The following is a 16,134-nucleotide window of genomic DNA, read 5'->3' on the forward strand; positions in this document are numbered from 1 at the left end:
GAGAGTAACGACTACCGGGATAACGGATTTCATGAATAGTGCTGCACCTCTTATTCCGCTCTGATTGATTTACATGTGAAATAAATGCATAAGATGGTATTTTATTTAACAACGGAGACCCTGCCCTGAGTATCTGGACTAACCGTCCGTAGCGGGGCCGGCCGCCGGGCGACGCTGGCGGACCGTCGACCGACGCCCTGACGCGGCCCGGGTCGGCGCCGCGGGCAGAGCGGGCCGCGGCGCCGACACGCGAGCAGCGACAGCCATTCAGGACCGTGACCGGGCCGCGTGTCGGCAGGACGCAGCGGCCCAGCAGACGCGGCGACCGCGGGGCCTGAGTGCTGTCTGAACGCGTACAGGCCACTTCCTCCGGTTGCGAAGCGGTCCCTGGTGATACTGCTGCCGGCTCTGTTCCGGCTCTTCCACGATGAACTAGAACAGCTCATCTTGGATAGTGTGTCCATGGTTTAAGCCATGCAGCACAACTTTGCACGTTGCATGTAATATTCAACACCAAAGTTGCAGAAACATTGAACGCCAACTTACGACGCATTACGACGCCTGTCCCAGCCAAGTTCGTTGACGATTGTCATGCTGATGTCTTTCGTCTGAACAGTGCATATGTACATAGCATAACCTCTTTACCAGTGCCATTCGCACACAATGTTTTAGGGCCTTCGATGTGGCACGTCGCCATGAAAACTGCTGAACTCTATGAAGTTGACGCGTGCCCGAGTGGCCGGATGAATAGCCTTTGCTCGGGTGGGGATCAATTTGACCCGCTCATATCTCACCAAATAAGAGAGCTTGAGGCACCAAATTCACCGGGTGCATTAGCTTGTAATGTGAACTCACTTGTGTCAACATTCTACTTTCCTAGGTCATAACCTCCGGGTCAAATAGGGTCAAACAAGGTCAAATATCAGACGGGTGTCTAAGTGCACGAGAACCTGGATACCTGTTCTAAGCAAAAGGCCCCGGGGCTCTTTTAAGGTCAGTGGCCTTCTTCGACCTTTCGCAAGTGATGGTGACCAAAACCATACAAGGCTGCCTTGAGTTTTGTATTTGAATAAGCATCAAAGATAACTCCAGGCAGTGTGTTCTTAAAAACAAGATGTTGACTTGGGTTATGTTAGGTCAGTGGCCCATTCTGACCTCTAAGAAGTCCATGGAAATAACGTAGTTCCTGCTATCAGTAAATTCGAAATGAGCTCTAGAAACTTTCCCACATGGCAAGCTCTAGAGCAATAAAGCAGGTTGGCATTAACCTTGGTCTAGCCTTTAGACCTGGCCCTAGGCCTATTGAATTTTGTATTCAATCGTTGTGTTGCCTAAGAAGCTATCTCGGAGATGTATAGCTTCATCTAACACTCCGTTATTGCATCAGACTGAACGATTCTCCAGAAACTGTCTTCGCTGAATCCATGGTCTGACTTTGAGCTGCCGTGGGTCAGCGACCTAACAAAGTACATTTAAATTATGGAAACTAAACGATTTGCTATTCAGTTTTCTACAGCTAAGCAGAGCTTTCCGTGGCCACGCCACGGCGTTCAAAAGCCATTCCAGGCAAATTTTTGGGAGTCAAATAGACCCCACCCGAGAGCGTGTTGAAGGTTTTGAATGCTTTTCCTGCAGCAAGCACGACGGCGTACGTATGTACAAAAATACACACGGAAAGGCAATTTTGAAAACCTGCACAGCTCTCGGAATTGTTTCTAGCATGACATCCGGCTGTACGTGTTGGTAGAGCAAAAACATTTCAATCAGGCTAACACATTTCATTAAGCCAAGTGGCTCTGTTGTTGTTTGGTGATTGGGGTTTTAGGGTGCACCGACTACTGAGGTAATTTGGCGCCCTAGGTCAAGTGGTTCGAAGGCAAGCGTGGTAAGTCTTATGGATGGCCACGCCAACAATTTGTCGCTCATCTATCACCGGCATTTTTTCGCTCAGTTGCCTTCTTCGGAACCAGCTCTCCATCACAGCTCGAGCCAGGCGCGCAGCCAGCGCCTTCCGTCGGGGTGGGGGAGGGTCAGAGGGGGGGGGGGCACATCGGCCTTCCAGAGCGCTCTTGTCAAGTGGGTCCTACTGCTACATGGAGCCCCACCCACATGATGCCTGTTGAAAATGCAATTTCTTCCAGATTTGACAGTTTTACTTTAGGCATTGGTGATTGGGAGACCCCAAATAGTGGGACAGCAACGAAGACATCCGAAGCACTTCACAGATGCTTCGGATGCATGATAAGCCACGAAAAAGTATCTTTTTCAATGTTTTTGTTTTTTAAACGAGAGGCCATAGATTGGCTACTAATAATGTCTCAGAAATGTTGCAAGGTGCTAAGCTGCGGTGTATAAGCAGCACGACATTTCGAAACCTGAGCTTTTGGATTGAGAACAGCAGGGGTGTGCTGGGGAGACACAGCCAAGCAGGCCGTACGACATGGATAGCCTTGTTATCGCACATCGCGAAACACTAGGTCAAAGAGAGTAACGCAATCCGGCTTAGATCTATCGGAGGCGCATTTGTGTGCATATTGGTTGTGTATTATGTGCTGGTTGTGCATATTGCTGGTGTGTTTGTTTTCAGATCACATTCATCTCCTCATGTATTAATTCGCACACTTGTGACCTCTCTCCTAGACAAGCTTTTACATGGCATCACCACTACCACATATATAAGACAATTGTAACCATGCCTGTACATGTGCACGCAAATGAATGGTGCACCCGCGTTTTTTTTAGTCCATAGCATCATAGCATTCAGTCTATAGCAGTATAGAAGAGACCTTCAAGGGTAAACTTTATCTAAGCCCATCCACCCTCTACACATGGGGCAGTGCTCACAGCACCCGCTACCTATTTTTTGTCAGTTGTGCCCATCTGTCACCGACCCCTTTGCCTTTCTCCAGCACCTACGTTCCAAATTATGGAAGAGATTCCGGAAATTGGTGCAGTCAAATTACACTTTTGCATCTCTTATTGCAAAAACAGCGGGAATGGAACTAACTATGACTAAAAAAGGAATCAGGAGCATCGTGCTGTACTTCGCAGGGTACCTACCACACATTTCGTACACGTCTTACCCATGCCCGAACCCATGGCCGTTATTTTTCCAAAATTCGTACCTAGCCCAGCCCGCTATCCATCGTATGTGGGTACCAATCGATGCGTCAGTGAAGTCCTCTGCAGCGCAGCGTCCTGGTCACAGAGCAGTCCACGCCTGTATTGTACGGTAGTCGAAATGTCTCTCATCGGTTCGATGTGCGGAAGACTAGGGAAGAAGGCCTTAACTATTGTGCCGTCCTTGGTGGCGGCACGGGAGGTGTCCAATGCAGTGTGTCTGGAAATCGGTTTTTTAAAGCCTGTGTGCTGTGAAACCGGTCCTGAAGGCGATGAATTTTAATGGGGCCCTCATCTGGGTTGTTTCCTCGAAATTCGACTACCCAAGTTACTCCCCGACACAAAGGTATGGTCGCAATTGTTTTTACCGATGGAATTTGTAGTTCGGAGGTTTACTGCCTTTTCCCGCGCTGTTGATTACTGTGGGACTTCACGCCGGCAATGGAGGTCGCAGAAATCATGGTACTAAACAGCAATTTGGAGGCGTACTTTACTAGCAGACTTACCAGTTTTCTGATCAAGACAAATGGACCCAAGCGTTTCTTGACCACATGACTGACCTTCGGCGCCGAAATAAAGATGTTGTCCGGGTGAATGCTCTGACTGTGGTTGAAGTAGCGAGGATGGCCTCTGGAGAATGCGGGCTTCCCCTCGAACGCGACTGACAACTTTTTGTAAACTGAGGAGTGAGAGGGGATCTGATTATACCAAGTCATTACGAGCATTGTGAGAGATACACACGGAAAACATCTCATGGCCATGCCCGGTCGCAATCTTTATCATACCAAAGCAGCCGGGTCAGACCAGGTGTAGATACATGGAAGATGTGAGTATTCGGGTCCTCTCCAACAGCTCAGGTTGTTGGTTAGGAGGGTGAGCGTAGGACCCAGAGGATGTTGCTCAAAACAAGAGGGAAAGGTTATTCAGGAGCTCGAGCGCCGGCAAACGTTTTGCGCTTCTTGAGTGCTACATGCAAACCTTATGCTTTTATTATTGGGGCTGAATGGTGTTTCCAAGGCATGGAACATACCGCACAGGCCAACTTATGCATTTTTTAAAGCACGTTTTTTCTCTTTTTTAAGGGCAAGCAAATTTGCTTTCTGTACAAACCTTCCAGCTTGATTACGGACCCTTCGTTTTTGGCCCGTGAACTATGCCAATCAGACATGCATAAACGAATCATCGTCATTTGGGCGTCGCGGCATCGGCGGAGCTTGTCGTAATTCATGGTGTTGTCTTGTGCTGTTTTTTTATAGTAAAATACTCTAAAAAGGGTCCTGTGCACTATGGCGTGTCCAAAAACAGTTTAATCAACAAATAACAGCCAAAAGTGGCTGCTGGTGCATGGCGCTCACAAATACCGCTTTTTAACGAGGCTACAACGAAACCATTTCTCCTCATAAACCAAGCGCCTTCCTCGATCCGCTCCACCAAAAATCACACCAATGAAGGACAGAGGGACCGGTTTTTGAGCAGTAAAGCCTTTGTGCTGTTTAATCATGTTTGGTGAATTGGATGTCTTTGTCCTCACACAGGGGAGCGCTTGGTGCAGAGAGTGAATGTGTGGTTGGGCTCACCACCCAAGTTGTATTGTACCATTTCGTTAGATACTTTTCCGAGCATGTCTAACAGGAAGGGGTTGTGCAGCTGGCTTGTCAGAGTCGTGCACTAGCCGTACCCGTACGATGCGGCGCGGCTGCTACTGCAAGGCTGGCCCATTTGGAGCAGCCACGAGATGAACTTACCGCGTCGATCAGGCGAAACAACAGACCCTTTCTGAGACTCTATTATGCAGTACAACTGGATGATGAACCCGGCTTCTCTTCCGCACCGTAACTGAATGATAAGAAACATTGTATATTTGCATGTGTTCAAATGTCATGACAAAACTGCGATTGTATTGTTTATTTCGCTAACTTCTACTTACTAACTATAACTTCTTCTCTAACTTCACCCTCTTTTTGACCAGTAAGTAATCAGGTAAAAACCTGTACCTCGAACTCGAAAAAATCTATATAAAAAAGGAGAAAAAGAAAGGAGATGGTGCATAGCATTTTCATCATCAATTGTGCTCTATACCTGATATATGGTTGTTATTTACTCCAGCTAATAAGATTTCCAACAACTCGTTTAGCATGTCATGAACTAAGGTGGCAATGCCTTCTCGCTTTGTGCTCACAGCAACGTACTCGGGGCTCAGTATCGCTCTCGCGAGCATCCAGTAAAGCGACATAAAAGTTTTGGTTACTTGCAGTGACTTTCTACGTCATCAAGCCAGTCATGTACTGAGCGGCTGAGCCTTGCAGGAGATGGTACAAAGTGTTGCAAGTATTGACAGCTTGCGGGGTGAGGAAAGGGTGGAGAGTGTCAGTGAACACGATGCCTTATGTGGGTTTGGTGGACTAGCTGAACGCCAGTGAATGTAGGGGCCCTAGCAACAGATGGCCACACATAAACAATAACCAATCAAAACCACAGTCAGTGTGTCAAAAGACAAGGGACGGCGCTGAAAAGGAGACAGGGAGCAATCAAAAACTTATTTACGCTAGCTCGGCGCTCACCAACTTTGTTCACACAGTCCCAGACTATCAGTTTAAAACCCAGTCGGCTGCGGTGGAGTAGCCGCGGTGCACAGTGCTGGCACGTTTCATCGGTCCTTAATAGCGTGACTGATGACGGGAAGCTCGCGTGAGGCCGAGCGGCACCTCAAACGGAGCTGTTCGCCGCCGAGCGCCGTTCTGTCCGGTCCTGCGGCTTCTCGTCGTGCGCCGTCCTATCAGCTGCGCCGACCTCAGGTGCTTCTCATCCCCGGCCGGACCCCGCCTACCCCGGCGGCTGGGACGATCCTCCGAGTCCTGGCAGGCCGCCGCCCTCGGCGCAGCCCGCCTGCTCAGCTCACCGCAGCCGACCCGTCGGCGGCGGCGCCGCTCGGAGGCTGCCCCGCCGCGAGAGAGGCGGCCCGCCGAGAGAAATGGGGCGGAACAAGCGTGCGGCGCCGGCCGGCCCCGTTGCCGGCGAAGGCAGCCGGCCGCGGCCGCCGCCAGTGCCCGTCCCGCCGCCGCGCCGCGCGCACAACCCGCTCAAGGGTCCCGCGCCGCCGCCGCCCGCGCCCGTGATCGCCGCGCCCCCCGCCATGCCGGCCTCCGTGACGCAGAAGCCCGCCGGCGGCGTGGCCAAGCCGCCGGCGCCGGGCCGCTCCTACTTTTTCGGCGAGTTCGAGCACCACGTGTCGACGGCGGCGCTGTCCACGGATGGCGGCTCGCAGGCCAGCGACGGCAGCTCGACCGACGTCGGAGTCTGCCTGGACGACTCGGCCAGCGACATCAGCCAGGACTCGCTGGTCACCTCCGACTCGGCCGTCAGCTCGCCGGCGCGGCGCCGCAGTCTGCGCAGCCACGAGCGCAGCCCCGAGCGCAGCCCGTCGCCGGCGCCGGCCGAGCCGCCGCGGCGCCGTGCCCCGCCGGGCGCGGCGCCGCCGCGGTGCGGCACGGCGTCGCTGCGGCAGCGCGCGCCCTCCGAGCCGCGCGCCGACCCGCCGGACTCGGGCGAGCTCGCCCTGCGCCGCCGCGACGCGCCGCCGCCGTCCGATGCCGGCTTCCACTTCCATCTGAACGAGATGGACGGCGGAGAGCCGGCGGGAGACGAGGAGGAGGACAGCTTCGCCGGCCTGCGCGACTTCTTCGTGCCGCCTGACGCGACCATCCGCAGCGGCCGAGGCACCGTGCGCGGCGTCAAGAACCGCGTGCGCGCCGGCATCGCCACCTTCCTGCAGGAGAACACGCTGGCCAAGGTGAGGCACCGTGGGCGCTGGAGAGCGTGGCTTGCCCGGGCTGTGGGAGCCACGGGGTACGCGTGTCACCCGTGGCGTGGCCTGACGGTGGAAGGGCAGCATATTGTCGCAGCGTCGTCCAGCCATGGCATGGTGCTTCGGGGCGTGTCGCTATCATATATCCACGTGGTGATTAGTCAGCATGACGTGGGGCTCTGCAATGAAGTGCATTGTGTCAAGAGGTAGGATTACATTGGCTGCTGTCATGTACATACATACCCATTAATTGCACCAACCCTGTGACAATTACGGCTTAGGCTGCTACTTGGGCCAGGTACGGTCAAAGCCCTAACTTTTTTGGAGGGCCCTTTTTATCTTTTGATTGTGTAAGAATTAGATAGTACGGTGTCGGTACCTCAAGGCCCTTTTTGTTTTACAACCGAGCTCATGTGCGCCGCACATGTGAGAGTTTGGCATGCTTTGCATGTCATTGCTGTTGGCTGAATATTTAAGCACGACTCTGTTCCACACGGGCAACCGAGTCGTTGGGTACGACCTGGCCTCGTGACGATACATGTATTGCCTGTGTCGTTTGAGCATTAGTCCCCAAGTATCCTTGGCATAAGAAGGAAAACTGACGCGTTCAGCACCCTTGTTCCAACAACAACAGAAAGGAAAACCGATCATGTAGGCAAATTTTGCAGAAGCCGTCTTTGCCGGCCAAGATAGCCTCGTCGACTATAACTTATCGGGGATTTGAATTGCAACGGCACATCAGTTTTCGTACCCATGGCGCATGGGACGAACCAATCAGCTGTTAACCAGCTGTATCGCGTGTTCAGCTGGTATGTCCTGGGAGGATCGGTTCATGAGGCGCGAGGCTTGCTTTCCCTCACTAATCTGCAGATCCCTGCCAGCGCAGCTGTGAAAGCGAGCACACGGACGTCGTCATGTGCAGTTAATTTGCGGTTTCGCTCCCAAACGGCATGCTGCTTGCGAGTCCTGATCTGGAATCATACCGCGAGGCATCAGTATGCAGGTCATGAGCCGATCCAATGTCCGCCCCAGGCCGACGAACCCACCGGGCCGCGCCAGTAGCTGGAGCGGCTCGTTGTCAGTCGCGTTGCGACACTTTTCCCAGATTCGCGGACGAGATCTATCAGGATGTGGCATCTTGCTGCAAAGTAAGCTATCTGTGGAAATCTAGCTCAATATCAGCAAGAAAACCGGAAAGGTCCTTTGAAGTGCACTAACCGGTGATTGTCACAGTCGCGTCATGACATCCGACGCACAGTCTCATGCTTAATTAAGGCTGCCCCAGGCACAGTCTTCGGGGCAGAAGCGCCACGGCAGCCTGTAACAAGAATAAGGTTAGAAATGAACTTCGCAAAGATCATCAGAGCACTCATTCAAGTTTTACATCCAATATAAGATACCCGGCACTGTGCCGTGGGTTGCCCGAATCACAGACAGCCAGCTGCAGGGTTTCGACGACCCGTGCTGAGTACAGAGGAGATGGATGCATGAGCAGACGTTTCACGCATAAACTCCCAACCGCATGCACAAAGTCTAGCTAAAATGCTCCTTACTTTCCGGAAAAACAATATGCGGCTCTCCGAATGTGCTCGGTTGCATGTCCTGCCTGCGGTCGATACATCTTCGAATTAGTCCCACCGGTAGAAAGCAGTAAAAATGCGCCTCAACTAAACTACATTCATATAACACGTCTTTTATAACTGACAGGGTGTGCAAACAGGTCAAGAGCGCTATACAGATCAGCAGTCTGCGTGGGTCCCGGACAGTATGGACCAGTGGTCCTAGTTTAAGGTTCTTTTAGATCGACCAGCCCTGGAAACCCCATCATAACCAGCTGGAATACGAACAAGTCATTCATGCATGAGTGGGTAGAAAGGGAAATGCACAGGTAAACTACAGCGTGCATGTGTTATACCTATGTGTGTGTACATGTGTTATACCTTTGTGTTTACCTATACCCTATACCTACCTTTGCCCGAGGATATTTCATACAGGAGAAACGAAACGTGATAGTCGAGTCCGGTTTGGTCCACACCTAGCGGACGAAAGTTTGTGGAAAGCGCTCACACCGCTGTGGTGGACGTCCACACGAAAACTGAGCATAGCATAAGGGACTCAACTTAAAGAAGAAATTTTAGCAAAACCACAAGGCAACGCGGACCTCAATATGTGAGAACCTCTCTCTGCACATCCTTAAACCCCGTATGACGCTAAACGCATACGCGCGTTATAGGACGTGACTTTGGAAACGTTTGGCAAGACGTTGGCTTCCACATCGATATTCCCTAGCGAGCTACTTTGCAATCTCATATTCGGCGCCGGTCATCGAAACCTTTCGGCTTGGTCGTCTGTGTAATGAGTTGCACTCGATGCATGGTGCCATGGTTCATGCATCCAGTAGTAGGATGTTGGGGCTTGTACGATTGATTGCTGCAATTTTTATAGACAGTATCTGCGCAGGTTTGAAACATTGTCTGGCTGTTAGTTGCCTTGGTTTTTAATGCCCTCATTTCCTTAACCTTTTCCTCTGTGGCCATGCGCACTGCTGGAAAGGCCGAGTATTTTTTACAAAATAGGTCAGCAATTGCTCGATGCTTATCTTAAAACAGGCCTTTCAGGTATACTGGAGATATATTGCTTTTAGAGCATGAACTCAGGATTTCGGAACGTAGCTTACATCAGAACGCAACTGATACGAAAATGAAGTTATGTAGCCATAATGATAAAATCTGATGTAAGTAATATCATGCTATAGTAATATTCTGAAAGCATAATACGGCAAAATGAGAAACATTGGGTTATAATTACATCAACCGTGTAACATGGTGTAGTCGTTAAGCGCCATACCATATACACAGTACTATGTCATGACAAATGCGTCTGCCTTCAATCGTTCGCCGGCCAGTACGCCGGCCGCATCTCTGACCGGTACAGTCAGTGACCGGCCCCAGCCGTCCCCTGACTGTCACAACCGCAGGCCGTCCCAAGCCGTACCTCTGACTGCCACAGTTGGTGGCCGGCCCCAGCGCGCCTCCGTGACCGGCCGCGGCGCCGGCCTCAGTCCGTTACACCGCCGACCGACCGGCCGCGGCTGCCGGCCCTCCGACGGATCGCTGACCACATAAAGCACGCTGAGCGCCGCGGTCCGAACGGTGCCGGCCGGCCTTCGGAGGCCGCGGCGGCCGGCTGCCGGCCGCGCCCGGCCGCCGGGCGCCGTGCACCGGCCGATCGATGGCTCGGCGCTCACCTGGCCCGCATAATCAGGCGAGGACGAGGCGCATCCGGCGAACGGTCCGCTCATTAGGCGCCGATCGCACGGGAGTGAGCGAGCCGGGCGGCGGCCGGCGGGTGGCGCGCCGGAGGGCGGCCGCCCCACAGGCGGCCGGTCGCACGCGCGCCGAGAGTTACGCGAGGACCGACCGCGGTGGCGGCGACAAGGCTCGCCGGCCGCGGCACGCATGCCTCACGTGCTGCGAGTCGGCTGCCGGCTGCGTTTGGAAAGTGCGCCGGGCAGGGCGTCGAGTGCGGACAATACGCCGCACGATCGCCGACATCTGCGGCTAATTGTTTTACAACGGGTTCGGCCGGAACAGTTAGCCGCAGGCGCGCGGCGCTCGCAATCGGAGCGGAATCGCGCGCCGGCCCGCGCCGCCGCCGCGCGGGTCGCGCCGCAGCGATCCGTCTTGCTCCCGGCGCGCCGGAGCGGAGACGCGCCGCCGGCGTCGCCGCGTGGCCCGCCTGGCCCACTTCGTCCGGCGGCGACCGCGCTGCAGAACGGAGCCGAACGCGGCGCCGTGTTCCGGGCGACGCCGGAGCACGCGCCGCGTCCCCCGGCTCGTTAGCTCGGATCGGGGCCGGCGCGTGGCGCGGCGTGGCGCGGCGCGGCGTCACCCGCGGTCCGCTGCCCGCCGCCGGCCCTGCGCCCGGGTCACCATGGCAGGGTGGGATCTCGGAAAGCCGGCGGTGGGGAGCACGAGCGCACCCTCCCACCGGCCCCGCCCCCGGGTCACCATGGCTGGGCGGGATCTCGGAAAGCCGGCGGTGAGGAGCACGGGAGGCCAGTGCCGTCTCACCCGCGGCGCGTCCGGGTGGGCCTCGTCCGGCGAGAGGCGAGGTATAGTCACGCGCCCTATCTGCTCATATCTAGAGCCGGGCGATCTGCGTTAAAAGGTCAGATCCGTGGTGACCACGTCCCTGATATCCACGCCGCCCAGACCTCACAAAGCCTCTTGACGTTGCCCACGTGCAGGATGTAACGTACTGATTATGCAAAGGGCGACTGCATTAGGCGAACAACTTCTTGATAGATATTCAAACATGAGTGTGCAAGCCTGGTGATTCAGTGGTACTGTTACTGCCGATAACAAATATCAAGATGCTTTAAAACAACCTCGTGGTTAAGGGGAGCATGGGGTCATATCGTAGCCGAAACCGTTATGAAAGGGCACATTTTCTCCGCGTGTACGCGACGAAATGTTGATTTACCCTGATGACATCGCTGCGGCTTTGTCTAGTTCACGCGAAAAATCTGCCGCAAAAATCTGCTCCTGAGATAACATCAACGTCCACCGGTTTTCGTGCGCCATTGTTATTTTGTTTGCAGTCATTGTTAATCCCGTCTACATATTTTTGTATTATCATATTCGCGTTTTTAAAAAAATAAGATCAGAGTTATGACCTTAACTACAAGCGCAGTGCGAAATGAGAAGCGTCGTGACGTTATTGCCAGTCTGTCTCATAATCTGTAGTCGGGCCTCGTACGCTGTTTACACCTCAACCTCACATTCATCCTGCTTGATCGGGTCAGGCGGTATTGAATTCCGTCGAGTTCCGCTTAACAACCGAAAAGAAAGCAGTTCTAACGCTTAATATGCATTGCTCAATGCATAATGCCCGAAAACATCGACGCCGACACTATGTAAAAGGCGTCAAACTTTTCCTCTCACAAACTGAGACTAACACTTAATTAGTTCACTTTTCTGTGTGCTCGGATTCTTCTGATGTCGGATTCAGGGCGCCAACCGGGTCATGCACCTCTTCAAATAGTCAAAGTCGGCCAAAAAATCAAGTTGTGCACTAAATATCAACCCACGCATTGTCGCCTGGGTAGGTTGTTTTACAACACTCCTTTAAATAAAATAGAGGGATCTGCCGAGTTTTTAATCAGAGCGTGTTCTCACACTTCTCCTCCGCAAATTGTTTTTGGTGGCGTTCTGGATTCACCCTTGGGTACATCTCCATTTATTTTGGTTTTCAAAGCTTGCTTCCCTGTGATCGGTTCGCAAGGACCCTTCATGTGGAGCATCGTAGTGGCAGTCGTAGAAGTACTAGTGGTAAATAACACTATTAACAAAAGCCTTACGCGTGCTGTACGCCGACAGCTGAAATCGACTGATAACGTGCAGCAGACTTGCGAATATCCAGTCTCAATCCCACATTGTCTGACCGAGCCCAGATGAATGTCGCTGACTGAATCTAGATTATGACGAATGTTGTGCTGAGAAGTGAACGGCAGTTTCGACACCAAATGAGCGTGTGGTCCGATCATTTCATCGAAGGCGCCGTCTTAATGATCGCGTTGACGACACGCTCGTGCTAATGAGAAAAAACGATCTACTGCGCAACTCACTTTAGAAAAAAATCTGCTGAAACTGCTGCACAAAGCCGGATGATTGCCACACGTCGACAAAAACCAACAGACCTCGACCTTGAACTGGCCACGAACAAGGCGGCGGGGAGGAGGGGGAGGGGTAAGGGCGTGGCACCGCTAACGCGCCATGAAGGGCACCCCCGGTCTCTGAGGCCGGTCAAGGACCTCACGGTCACACTGCCGGCGGGCACGACTGGTCACCGCAGGCGACGCCACCCGGCCCCCGGCGAAACACCTGCGGCGAGCGGAGGGTCCCACGGCCGTCCTGCCCGCAGGTGGGGCTGGGTGGCGCTCGAGACACGCCTCCACTGTGACCTGGGCGCGGTCAGAGCGCCGCCGCGACCTGACCGCAGGGGCGGCACCCCGCTCGCCGTCGGTGACCGCGGTCCAAACTGGACCGGTGTGGCAACGCCTGACGGCGCGGGCGGCGCCCGCCGACTTCCAAGAAGGGAACCGGGGAGGAGGCGGTCCCGTACTCAGCGGGAGTTAATCTTATGCCGCGCACGAGCGGCGAGGAAACCCACAAGGTCGCGATTGGCGACGCCCGCTATCCGGTGAGCATGGTGACAGGTGTTTTTCCCGGCACGCGGTGAGAGGTCACCGCGTTTCAATGACGCCTGTCCGCCCCAGTTGCGGGTGACAGGCCGGGTTGGACACCCCAGCGGCGCCGTTGCCGCCATTGTTCTGCACCGTTCTCATGTCACCCCACGACCCGACCGGCGCCCGCTGGTGACGGGTCATGTCAGGTCATGACCCGGAGCACCCTGCACGTGCCGCGTCACACGTCACGTGCAGAGGTGTGAGAGCGGTTCTCCACTCTCTCCCCACTCCCTGGCTCAGTGGGGAGCTCAGCGTGAGCTCAGTTCCGCTGCGGGGCGCCTGGGGCAGTCGAGAGTTCTGGCGCTGTCTTGTGGGGAGTCTGGCAGAACTCGAGATGTTGTGGAGTTTTAGGTCATGTGGGGAAAAATGCGCTGTGCGCGATGAAGACTTGCGAAATCGTGGTCAGGAAGATGTTGTGACGGCTCACGGTCCAGGGTGTCGGATCTGCGGCGTGTGGAGCGTGTGATGTGTCTGAGCGGGAGGCCGAAGTACCGAGTCTCTGTTTAGTTCTGGGGTGTCCTCTGATAGTTTCGACATCTGCCATCGGTAGCCGGCAGACACGGCGCCTCTTTTACGTCCCGCCCAGTCCGTCCGCCAGAGAGCGTGGCGATCCCGCGCGCGACTGTAGAAGGATCATGAGTCTTTTGAAGTGGCTTGTAGTATGCGGGAGGGGGATAGTCTTAAACCGACGGATTGAAGTAATCGCCTTGGGGTCGAACAAAACTCTTAAAGCCTCTCAAAATTAGATCATAGCCGGATGCGGACTGTAGACCAGCTAGTTCGCATCAGCTCGAGGGGAAGCGTGCAACAGTTCTGATTAAGGCAGGTCACTCAGACATGGCATTCAGCTGTAAGGACTACAGGCACGACCACGATGCAGATATTGCCCACTGACTCCGTGATCAGGCGGTGTAATCTGCTTGTGGACGAGGTTTTCATCACGGTCAGGTTTTCACGCTTGGTCGGTATTTACTATTAGACGGAATGTCTTTACACTACTTTGACTTTCACCGTGACTAGAAACCGTAGACATGAGTTTTTTGTGGGGCTTGGCCATTACGGAAACCACACGGTACGTGTGATAACAGATTTCTTCCGAAGGTCAAATGCGTAAAATGAAACCTTGGAACATACAAAAACCCTGTCTGGACGAAACAGCGGTAACTTTTTCTCGACCAGTTCTCATCCATTCAGAGGAGTCGCGGTGACTATGTCTACCCGGCAGTCCATCAGCGCACACCTAAGTACCTCATCAACGACGACATCCAAGCGTATGTGACATTAGAACTCTCGAAAACATTCAAACGTTCAAAACCTCCCTCGTTTCCAATACTTCGCGGTGAACGGGGCCTCTCCACGACAGCCATCCCGGCGGGTCACGTGACCCGGCAGCCACTGACACGACCGCCGACGGTCACTCGTCCCACGGAGCCGGGCCGTTTTCTCCGCATGTCTGTCGGGAACGAGCGGCCGGCGCTGCGTCTCGCCGGCGAGCGGCGACTTTACGAGCGGGACGTGACGCCGCTGCGGGACGATCCTCGGCCGGGCCCGGTGAGGCTTGCCCCGGGGCGAGCCGACGGCAGCGCCCCACCACGTCCCCCGCTGGCTTCATGAGGCCATTGGGCTGATATGGCAATGCAACGGCAGATGGCTTGGCTATGCTGATCCGCCGCTCTCGGTGGTGAAATGGCGGATCTCGGCCAGACGCCCACTGGATGAAGTGTGCAGTGAAGTGCCGCTACATGCGGCGAAGCTGGCATGGTGCAAACTGATGTTGCAGAGCGAAACGCTCTTGTGAGGTCTCTGCATTTTGTTTCAGCTATCGTCTCATCTACTGCGATCATGCGACTCGCTGTTTTACATCTACGTCATCAAAGTGCCCCTCAGATTTGTTCCACAAACCCGAAGGCCTCATCTGTACGTTACAAATCGCACATAATTCCGGCTTTGTCTCTAACACCAGTGTTCCGTGCGCCGGCAGAGCTTCAAGGAGCGTGAGCGAGGCCGCCTGGTGGTCTACATCACCACCATGGGCATCGTGCGCAGCACCTACCAGAAGTGCCTGCGCGTGCGCCAGATCCTGCGCACGCAGATGGTGCAGTTCGAGGAGCGCGACCCATCTTCCTGAGGCGCGGCCAACCGAGCAGGGAGCTTGCGCCAGCGCCTGGGCTCGTTGACTGCGTCCAGCTGCCTCAGCTCTTCCCTCGAGGGACAGCTGCTGGGGGTGAGTGGCGGTTGCAGGGCCGGCAGCGCCCGGGCGTCTGCTCGTTGTGGGAGGGGTCCTCGGCTCTTCATGTGGCCGGTGGTTGTGGGTACGCGTCGCGTGCATGTACCCACCAGGAGGGCGTCTGAGCCAGGCAAAGCGCCGTGAGGAGGAGGTCAGCTGCGTCAGGCATATCAGCAGTGAAGCGTGCCATTCAGGTAAGCGTCAAGATATTAATTTGATGTGAAATTTGCTTTTATTTCCTTTCCATGAATGAACAGCAGTTTCCTCGTGTTAGTGATAGGAATAACGTAGTGCTTAAAGACATGAACACAAAATGGTGTTAATGGCCTGCGGAGGATTTTATAAGTAGCCTATGAACACTGGGGCTTCATCCTAGCAGTAAAGTGAAAGGCGGCTCATTTTCAGTCGCGTTCAATTGTCAATGCGCGTAACTTCTTGGAAGTCGGATGTCAGATGCAGAAGGAATTTGCACCAGCGCAGGTGTTCCTAGAGGACGAATGGCGCAACACGTGCACAGTTGCCACATGCACGCCGCCACGGCTCATTGCCCAGCCCCAAAGTGCCTCCGGGTCACTCAGCCTTGCCATTTTCCCCCATTAGCTCCGACGCCGCCGCACCCTAAGCGCCAGCCCCGTCACAAACATCGGCTCGGCGCTCTAAGCTTCACGCTTTTCGAAAACGACCGAAAACGGCCTCAATTTGGGAGCTCTCGCCGGCCGAAGCTCCGCAGGA

At 54.4% G+C, this 16,134-nt stretch overlaps 1 protein-coding gene across 1 annotated transcript; it reads left to right on the forward strand.

Annotated features, from left to right (window-relative positions):
• Positions 1-6,253: 6,253 nt before the first annotated feature.
• On the forward strand, positions 6,254-15,303 carry LOC119092396 (glutaredoxin domain-containing cysteine-rich protein CG31559-like). The gene is made up of 3 exons (XM_037215359.1): positions 6,254-6,478; positions 6,641-6,910; positions 15,157-15,303. The coding sequence occupies exons 1-3, from the start codon at positions 6,254-6,256 to the stop codon at positions 15,301-15,303; spliced, it is 642 nt and encodes a 213-aa protein (XP_037071254.1).
• Positions 15,304-16,134: the final 831 nt, after the last annotated feature.

The sequence above is a fragment of the Pollicipes pollicipes genome, unplaced genomic scaffold, assembly GCF_011947565.3.
Source record: "Pollicipes pollicipes isolate AB1234 unplaced genomic scaffold, Ppol_2.1 Scaffold_3447;HRSCAF=4054_pilon_pilon_pilon, whole genome shotgun sequence".
Taxonomy (NCBI): Eukaryota; Metazoa; Arthropoda; class Thecostraca; order Pollicipedomorpha; family Pollicipedidae; genus Pollicipes; species Pollicipes pollicipes.

Bases quoted from the DNA above. Each gene is read 5' to 3' on its own strand.
- LOC119092396 (XM_037215359.1), top strand. From the start codon at position 6,254: ATGCCGGCCTCCGTGACGCAGAAGCCCGCCGGCGGCGTGGCCAAGCCG. The intron at 6,479-6,640 runs GTCAGCTCGCCG...GCGCCCTCCGAG, and splicing joins TGGTCACCTCCGACTCGGCC to CCGCGCGCCGACCCGCCGGA. The intron at 6,911-15,156 runs GTGAGGCACCGT...GTGCGCCGGCAG, and splicing joins AGGAGAACACGCTGGCCAAG to AGCTTCAAGGAGCGTGAGCG.